The sequence below is a fragment of the Microcaecilia unicolor genome, chromosome 2 (assembly GCF_901765095.1).
Source record: "Microcaecilia unicolor chromosome 2, aMicUni1.1, whole genome shotgun sequence".
NCBI lineage: Eukaryota > Metazoa > Chordata > Amphibia > Gymnophiona > Siphonopidae > Microcaecilia > Microcaecilia unicolor.
This window is the reverse complement of record NC_044032.1, coordinates 652,447,740-652,457,643: the sequence shown is the minus strand read 5'-3', so window position 1 is coordinate 652,457,643 and position 9,904 is coordinate 652,447,740. Positions and strand designations below refer to the sequence as shown.

At 51.8% G+C, this 9,904-nt stretch overlaps 1 protein-coding gene across 1 annotated transcript; it reads right to left on the bottom strand.

Annotated features, from left to right (window-relative positions):
- Nucleotides 1-2,362: 2,362 nt before the first annotated feature.
- Nucleotides 2,363-8,840, bottom strand: LOC115461731 (protein sprouty homolog 1-like). The gene is made up of 2 exons (XM_030191769.1): nucleotides 8,486-8,840; nucleotides 2,363-4,909 (listed from the first exon to the last, which is right to left on the bottom strand). The coding sequence occupies exon 2, from the start codon at nucleotides 4,853-4,855 to the stop codon at nucleotides 3,908-3,910; it is 948 nt and encodes a 315-aa protein (XP_030047629.1). The 5' UTR covers nucleotides 4,856-4,909; nucleotides 8,486-8,840; the 3' UTR covers nucleotides 2,363-3,907.
- Nucleotides 8,841-9,904: the final 1,064 nt, after the last annotated feature.

Sequence of the window (9,904 nt, the reverse complement as noted above, 5' to 3'; positions counted from 1 at the left end):
GAAGCCTGCGCAACCTTTTACATGGAATGTTGCTAGTGGAATAGCAACATTCCATGTAGAATCTCCAAAAGTAGCAACATTCCATGTAGAATCTCCAATAGTATCTATTTTATTTTTGTTACATTTGTACCCTGCGCTTTCCCACTCATGGCAGGCTCAATGCGGCTTACATGGGGCAATGGAGGGTTAAGTGACTTGCCCAGAGTCACAAGGAGCTGCCTGTGCCTGAAGTGGGAATCCAACTCAGTTCCTCAGGACAAAAGTCCACCACCCTAACCACTAGGCCACTCCTCCACTGTTGCTACTATTTGAGATTCTACATGGAATGTTGCTATTCCACTAGCAACATTCCATGTAGAAGTCAGCCCTTGCAGATCACCAATGTGGCCGCGCAGGCTTCTGCGAGTCTGACGTCCTGCACGTATGTGCAGGACGTCAGACTCACAGAAACAGAAGCCTGCGCAGCCTTCTACATGGAATGTTGCTAGTGGAATAGCACTAGTGCAATAGCAACATTCCATGTAGAATCTCCAATAGTAGCAACAGAATCTTAATAGTAGCAACATTCCATGTAGAATCTCCAATAGTAGCAACAGAATCTCAATAGTAGCAACATTCCATGTAGAGTCTCCAATAGTATCTATTTTATTTTTGTTACATTTGTATCCTGCGCTTTCCCACTCATGGCAGGCTCAATGCGGCTTACATGGGGCAATGGAGGGTTAAGTGACTTACCCAGAGTCACAAGGAGCTGCCTGTGCCGGGAATTGAACTCAGTTCCTCAGGACCAAAGTCCACCACCCTAACCACTAGGCCACTCCTCCACTATTGGCTGCCTGGCAGTACATCAAAGTTTACAGAAACCAATTTAACCGGGCAGATGTTATGGAAGCAGCAGTGCAGCTTCTACTGTTTCTACCCAGCAGATGTGCACATTTTATACACTTCCACAGGACAGAGACAGGCAAAAGTCACATGTGCCCCCCTCTATAGCAGCCAGTGTTCAAGTCTCAGCTCACCCTCCATACAACCTGGACCAAGGCTGGGCAGCCACAGTCGGAGGGCCACAACCCACTCAGGTTCCCAAGATTGCATCAATGTATACGTATAAGATCTATTTACATACAACGGAAGCAGCACACGCAACTCAATGGCATGGGTGCCCAGCCGTGTCCTAGACTCAGTCCACACACACTCGCAGACGTAGGGAGTCGGGAATTAGTTTGCACTGTTTCAAGCAGCGGCTGAAGCAGAGTTATGCTGGAGGTACAGCAGGGATTCTCCTTACAATCTGAAGGACTGAGATTCAGCTGTAAGGGACAGCTCTCCTCCCCCCCCCCCCCCCCCCCGAAACACCAGCTGCAGTGAGTTTAAAAAAAAGCACCACCAGATATTCAGAATCTGTATCAGATATTGGCTGGTGCGATCAGCGGTGGCATCCCGTTAGCAGGTCATAGCCACTAACCGACAGAGGGATCTGAACCAGGCTCCTAGTCATTTCTGTAGTGCTACTAGACATACATAGCACTGTACACATTATATGCAGGTACTTTCTCTGTCCCTGGGGGGGGGGGTTGTTTACTAAAGTGTAGGAGTTATCTGCAGCAGGACTCATAAAACAGGCCCTGGCTGCTGATAACCCGAGCTAAGCTTTAGTAAACAACCCCCTAAGATTTTGTACCTGGGGCAATGGAGGGTTAAGTGACTTGCCCAAGGTCACAAGGAACTGCGGTGGGAACTGAACCCAGGTAGCCAGGATCAAACCCCACCCACTGCACTAACCATTAGGTCACTCTGCCCTATAATGGACTCTCAGCCCACTGCTCCAAGCATTAGGCTACACCCTGTAATTTACCTGAAATTCAGATTTGGAAAAAAAATAAAAATAAGAAATAAACCACACACGAGTCTTATAAGTACATAAGTATTGCCATACTGGGAAAGACCAAAGCTCCATCAAGCCCAGCATCCTGTTTCCAACATTGGCCAATCCAGGTCACCGAAGCCCAGCAAGATCTCAAAAATGTACAAAAGATTTTATACTGCTTATGCCAGAAATAGTGGATTTTCCCCAAGTCCATTTAATAATGGTCTATGGACTTTTCCTTTAGGAAGCCGTCCAAACCTTTTTTAAACTCTGCCAGAGTCTAATCCCAGCACCTGAAAATCCAGAGGAGTTGTCTGGCCAAAACCATCACTGGCCCCTGGTTCAGGAGGGATCGTTCCACGCCACAACCCTTCACCATCACACAGCCACTTGTCAATACCACCTCTGGCTAAAGCCCCCACCCCCACCCATAACAGAAAGACAAGGTTGGGCTCCCACCTTGCTGGTTAGAAATAAATCAATCCACACTTGCAGTCACTTTCATATATTTTCTGCTTTATAATTAAACATGCACTTCCTTATGTCTCAGCCATCTTTAAAAGTATAGATCTTTTTGTTATATTGAGACAAGACCGGAGTAATGTTTCAGCTGAACTTTGTAATAAATATTATAAAATAGACTCACCTTAATAAATATTCTTTACAATAAAAACAACAACAACAAAAAAAAGTTTTTTTAACAGGCCTTTCGTCTTAAAAATAGTCAATTCATCTTTGTGATTTGTACATAAAAATATATAGAGATATATATATATATATTAACAAAACAACAAACCACAATTTGTGGCCAAAGGCAATTAAACATGGAACAGGTTAATAAAGGGGGCTGGGGAGAGCAGCGACAGAGTCACTCACAGAGAGAGCAAAACTACTTTTTTTGAAGGTTGAAGAACTTTTGACTTTTTCAGGTGCCCTGAAATTCAGTCCCCTAAAGATAAAAGCTGAGAAATATCAGGAGGAGAGGAGGGAAGCGAACGGGGACGAGGGAGGAGCTGCTGCATCACCCGTGAAGGGCCAGTCTAAAAGCCAGCCGAGGAGGACTATTTAACCAGGGGCATCAAGGCTTAACCTGTCTCAATTTCCTGAGCACTGAAAAGATTTGCAATTTTAACATGCACAGCAATGCAAGCAGGGGTGGCGGGAAATAAGAAAATATTCGGGGTGCAGGCAGCAGAAAAACTTGGGCTGGCCCAGGGCTTTGAGGCCTACTAAAACCTAACCAGCCACCGAAGAACGGGAGACCCGGCAAGGAGATCAGGGGACTTCAGACAGGCAGAGAAGGGGCCGGCCCTGACTTTGAGGCCCTTTCGCCAACAAAGGGACCAGTAGGAACCAAAGTACCATGAAAACTGTAGAGGGGAGGGCAAGTTGTAAGCCTTGGCTAGAAGAAAAGCTTTTATTTCTCCACCTCTCCCTCCCCTCAACCCGCCAAGCACAAAGAGTGGGAACCTCAACGGAGGAGCCCAACCTCAAGCCAACTGCAGCCTGGTTCAGACTCAATTAAATCCTAAAACCAAATCCACAGCGACCTGTTTTGGTGGTTTCTGTGTGATTTGTGTGGAAGGGGCTGGGTTCGCACACAGGCATACAAATTACTCAGAAAGAGGCTTCGGATATGCTCCTCCATCCACACAGCAAGGGGTGCGATAGGCAGGACACAATGAAGCAAAATCAACGGCCCTGCTGCCTTTGGAACAGTCCCCGTTTCCCAATGCCCTGTAGTACGTGTAGTACTTCAGCTACCACCTGACATCCAGCACTTCAAGTACCAGAGTGCACTGGGGCTGGGGCATGTCAAAGCCAAGGACCCTCCCCTAACACCTTCCTCACAAACTGGATTACACCATCAAAAGGGGTGGGATGCAGGCATACAGGCCTCGTGTCTCCAAGGCCAATCTTCCGCTAGGAAGGGAAAGAAATAGTCGATTCAAAGAAGGGTGTGTAGAACGGAGACCCTAGAATTCTGGGCAACCTGAAAAGCCAAAAATAAAGTCCACAAGCAGTATTCCGTGCCAGGGATCAAGAGGGCTTGCCCCGACCCCGTGGATCAGGAGGGCCGCTCTCCAGCTTACAATAGACAGTGTTTGAGTTCTTGCAGCGGCAGCCTGGCCGGTGCATGTGGTCATAGCAGCTCCGGCACAGTCTCAGGCAGCCTTTGGCAGGCGGGTAGCAGAGCAGGCAGGGCAGAAATACGGCCAGGGCACCCATACACAGGTACCTGGAGCAGCAGTGGGCATGGGAGCAGGAGCAGGGGCTGTCGGCGGACGAGTCGCCCTCGTCGTCGTTGGAACAGTGGTAGAAGAGTCCCTTGACCAGGCACATGCAGGTGCTGTACTCCACCATGCTCTCCGCAGAGCACAGGCACTGACGATCGCAGGCCAGGCAAGAAGGCAGCGCCCGGGGGGCTGTACATTCGCAGCATTTGCATTTGCCGCAGCGCTCACAGATGAAGCGGTGCTGTTCCTCCCTCGGCTCTGCCTGCTTGGCACAGGTTTTCTGTAGGTCCCCACTGGCAGTCTGAGGCTGCAAGCGCACTATCGTCTCGCAGCGCTGGCCCAGCTTGGAGGGGGGGCACCTCCCTAGCAGTCCTTGCTCGGAGGAGGCGCTGCTGTTGCTCCCGGAGCTGGCTGCGCTGCCCGTACTAGTAGATCTGCTTAGTACAGGGGGCACTGCATGGCTGAGGCCACCGCCTGGGTACGCGGCGTTATTATTCACATTGACCGGAAGGATTTCATGAGTCCTCTCCTGTTTCTCTGGCCGGGGTGCGTGCCGCGGACTGGCTCTCTTTGCCACAGAGGGTCCTTCGGTGTACTCGTTCCTGCCTCGGATGGTGCGGATCTCCTCAAGCGACAGGATGGCGACCGGCTGTACGTCCCTCTCATGGTGAGCCCAAGGCCGGCTCTCCGGGGCAGGCTGTTGAACCACAGCTAATGCCCCTCCGCTGCCATGCTGACCCTGAAGCTCCATCGATAGTGGTCTTGAGTTCTAGTGATCAGCAGGAACTGAGCGTACATCTGAAATCTAAAAAGAGAGAGAAATGAGAGGAGGGCAGGAAACAAAGCAAGTCAATTACATAATTGACCCTAAGCAGCGAGAGAAGGTGCTGGATGCAACGCTGCTGGCAACAGGCCAGAGAAAGCAGAGGAGACCCGAGCGCACAAGAGCAGTTATCCGAAATAAATATGCATGGCATAAGTACATAAGTATTGCCATACTGGGAAAGACCAAAGGTCCATCGAGCCCAGCATCCTGTTTCCAACAGTGGCCAATCCAGGTCACAAGTACCTGGCAAGATCCCAAAAAAGTACAAAACATTTTATAGTGCTTATCCCAGAAATAGTGGATTTTCCCCAACATTACGCTTCTGAGCAGCCTAGGTTTCAGCATTCCCATGCATACAGGAGATTCCCCTGGCCCAGTTTCTGCTCCCAAGGCTAGCCAGGGCTGGGGATGGTTGTGGGCCGGTCCCCAGGGCGTAGGAGCAAGGAGAGCAGGCTGAGCTACTGCCTTTTAAGACCGCACTCACCCACCCAAAGGGAAGCCCAGGACCTTTTATTGGACTAAAGGATACTACAAAGAAAAGATTATAGAAACACAGGGAAGACATAAAAGCTGGTCTGTGCTTCAGAGCAGCCCAAGAGGAGACCTCACTCTTGCAAAAACACTGCCTGCCACAGGCCAATCACTCCCTCTGCAGCCCTCAACCAGGTCACGCTGCAGGGAGAGAGACGGCGAGGACTCAGTACAGCAGTCCAGGGAGTCAGTCTCTACTGTGCATGGAATAGGAGGGGTGCACTAGAGTGAACTAATCCACGGAGGGGACAGTGTTCACAGGAGAGGCTGGCTGTGTGCACATATCCTGAAAGCAAAGAAAGAATGAGGCTTGCTAGGACTTTCCTTGTAACAGGGTGTGTATGGGGGTGGGAGGGGGCAGTGGCTGCAAGCAGGAGCCTGTCTGTGTGTATTCTGCACAGGAGCAGGAGTTACACTGCTAAACACTGCACTGGGCAGACTCCGTGGGCCACTGTTTACTATGTTAAAGGCGTGATATGCACATGAACACGTGTCTGTGAATGCATGTGTGGAATACAACCAGCTGCCCCTCTACGTTGGAGGAAAGTTCAGTATGGCTGAGAGAGAAACCCCCTCCCAACACACGTGTCCTTCTGTCTGTCTACCCTTATCCTTACTGGTCCTGTCTGTCTGTCCTGATCTAGATTGTAAGCTCTTTTGAGCAGGGACTGTCTTGTCTTCATGTTCATTTGTGAAGGATTTATAATAGTAGTAGTAGCCTGGTGAGGGCTGTAGTGGAAAGGATAGTTTTAAAGGGGTAAAGATGGTCCAACCTTGGGATTTTTTCCATCAGTAATGTGGCAACCGTAGTGCAAACAGGATATACAAGAACCCCAAAGACCCAACCTGCTTAGATTTTATAGAGAATACTGCATAGAAATATATTAAGTTAGCCTGCCCCCCCCCTAGAATCAGGTGGGTGGGCACCCGCAGGAGACCCTACACCCATCTCTGTCCTCTCCCCAGGAAGCTTCTGATCCATCCTCCTTCCCTTTACCCATGTCTGGCTCCTCTCGGAAGAGCTGCTGGGGGGTTCCCTTTCCCACCGCAACGCATTCCCTACATGCATTAGAACAAAAGTCACAATGGAGAAATGTTAAGGAAAGTGAGAAAATGACCTGCCTTCATTCTAGGGAGAGATGGTCTGCTGCAACACAGCCAGTTCTAGAAAAAAATCCTGCTTTTTTTTCAGCAACTTCCACCTTGCATAGCTTCTGTGGCATGTGGTTTTTTTTTTTTTTTTTGGGGGGGGGGGGGGGGTCCCCTTTCTTACCCCTTTGGCTCCTGGTCTAGTAAAGGTTCACTGATGTGGCCACAAAGATGAACTTATATTAACCAATGGTCTGCAACTACAGCAGCGACGTTGAGGACTCCCAACCGGCAGGGTTGATGGTGCATCACCCGGACCTTTCCCTACCATATAATCCGATTTACAACTATAATACGTGCTGGGGGGGGGGGGGGGCAGCAGCTTCAGGAGCCCAACATCCTATGAATGGGGGCCACATTGCTTTTTAGTTAATGCACCACAGCCAGGAATCCAAATAATACAACCCCCCACCCCAAAACTGATTCCAGTGCTTTAGCTCAGCTGCCAGAACCCCCTTCCCTGAAAAGAGAGAGGGGATGAAGATGGACTTCCCTGTAGCTGCTCCTCAAAGGGTACCAAGGAGCAGGTCCAAATGGTTGAAACAAATCTGGATAACACAAAAAAAAAAGCCTCTCCTCCTCTAGGAAAAGGCCAAAAGTGCGGAGAAGCCTAATGGTCAGTGCAGTGGCCCGAGAACCTGGGTTCAATGTCCACTGCAGGGTGACTTAACCCTCTGTTACCCCAAGTACAAAATAAGCGACTGTAACCACAGAAAGGCAGTTTATGGAATCTCATCAATAAAAATTGTTGAAACATAAATCCCATTTCTTATCCCTCTACAAAGCTGCCCCCCTTCAACCCCCCCCCCCCCCCCCCCCAGCAAGTGCCTTAATCTCCGGAAGCCAACCTGCTGTTTACTCCCCGAGTGCAGCAAATGACTGTCAACTAAAAGGACAGACGGAGTGCAAAAACCCCAGGAACAAGGACAGACGGACAGCAAAGCTGCAGGGGGAGGGTGTTGGGGGGGGGGGGGGGGGCCGACGCTGAAAGGAGCAGCTGTAGCCCGGAGATGGGAGGATAGGAAGGAAAAAAACTTATGAATGAAAACAAAGTCCTGCGGCGGTGGAGGGGGGGGGGCTCCTCTGCCTAACCTGCCCCGCCTGAAGACTGCGCTCGAGCCAAAACCAGTTCCTCTTACCCCTACTACAAGGTGAGCGACCCCCGACCCACCCATACTCCCATCAACTCCGGTTTCAAGGTGAGCGACGCAACCCCCCCCCCCCCCCCCCCCAAATCCACCCTTGCACTATCCTCCCCCTGCAAGGTGAGCGGCCCCCGATCCTTCCACTCCAAGCTCCGGCTACAAGATTAGCAACCCCCCCCCCCCCCGATCTTTCCCACCTTCCACTCCCCGGCCCAAGGTGAGCGATTCCACTGTCCCCCGCCTGCAAAGTGAGCGACCATACTCTCCCCCCCCAACCATACTCACTGATTCCTTTGCAAACCCCCCCCCCCCCCCCCAGTCCCTGCTGCAAAATAAGGGATCCTCGATCTTTCCTTCCTCTGCAACTCTCTTCCCAGTCTCTGCTGCAAAATAAGCGACCCCCGATCCTTCCTCTGCAAAAAACCCTCCCCTCCTCCAAAAACAGCCCCAGGCTACAAGGTGAGAGACTCCCGATCCTTCCACTCCCCCATCTGACACACCTGTTGGTTAGACCCTCGCTTGTCAAAGACGAATCCCCTAAGGTACAAGTACAAAGTCACTTTTTTTAACCTGATGTTCATTAAATGCGAACTTCGGCAGCTTCTGCAGCAAAAAGAGACCCCCGGAGCTCTATTACCGAGAACCGCTCCCCCCCCCCCTCCCCAAACTGCAGCATATGGGGAAATTGCACGGGGCCCGGTCCAGTCCCCTTCCCTCCACCTGCACTTACCCAGCTCCGATCCTCCGGCTGCTGCAAATCGGTCCATGAGCGTCTCGTTAACAGCCAACTAGGCACGGGTCGGGGGAGAGCGGGGCATGGCTCGGGCGAGCTCCCTCCTTCCTTGCACCGCCCCAGCCCTTTCTGTTCCAGCACGGTAAATCCAGCCACAAAGGAAGCCCTCGAGCGGGACGACGGTCTCCCCGGTACCGATCCAGGCGAGCCGATCAGTTTCCCCGACCCCCGCCCCGTGCAAAGAAGCACCGAAGGCAGCAGCGGCCGCTGCAGAATGCGAGCTCGAGAGCTGAGTGGCGCGCGCGCGTCCTCTCGTAATCCGGGCCAACGTTCCACGGCTCGCGCTTCTCTCCTTCTGAATGAATGGAGCCCAGCGGCTCGAGGTTTGTTCCTTCCCAGCGCTGCGGTTGGCTGCCCGGGGTCCCGAACACAGAGCTTCGCGCGCTGATTGGATGGCGGGAGGAGGCGTGGGCGGGGCGTGTTCAGGGGGGCTGGGCCTCGGAACCCTGGCGCGCGGCTCACTGTAGCTCTCCGCCGGACCGTGCGAAGGTGGCTCGTGCAGGCTGCTCGATGCTGCGCGTTCTGCTCGACTCAACCTTAGGAAGCTGCAGTGTGCAGCCAAGGCTCAGGCTCCAAAGGACGTATATGAAGGAGGAAGAGGAGCTGAGACTGCAAGAAGGAGCGCAGTGTGGCATGGATCAGAGTGCAAGGATGAGACTGCAAGAAGGAGCAGAGTGTTGCAAGGATGAGACTGCAAGAAGGAGCGCAGTGTTGCATGGATCAGACTGCAAGAAGGAGCGCAGTGTGGCATGGATCAGACTGCAAGAAGGAGCAGAGTGTTGCAAGGATGAGACTGCAAGAAGGAGCGCAGTGTTGCATGGATCAGAGTGCAAGGATGAGACTGCAAGAAGGAGCAGAGTGTTGCAAGGATCAGACTGCAAGAAGGAGCGCAGTGTTGCATGGATCAGACTGCAAGAAGGAGCGCAGTGTGGCATGGATCAGACTGCAAGAAGGAGCAGAGTGTTGCAAGGATGAGACTGCAAGAAGGAGCGCAGAGTGGCATGGATCAGACTGCAAGAAGGAGCGTTGTGGATGAGACTGCAAAGGAATGAAACCGGGGGGGGAGTGCTGCATGGATCAGAGGGAGCAGCAGAGCGTTATGTGGATCCGACTGCAAAATGGGAGGAGGGGGGTGCAAGACATAGGCAAGCTGGAGGGCAGGGAGTGGCCGCGAAGGCAGCAGGGCCCAGCTCTTCGTACACAGGGTGCAGTAGTTGGATCTGGTTACTTGACACATTATTTGCCTCTGCAGCTTAGCTGAGATGGAAGAGGGAGATACAGCAAAGACTAGTATTATTACTGGCTGACACCCATTGAAGAATAGCCACTGAAGGTGTGTCTGTGTTTGAGCGTGTG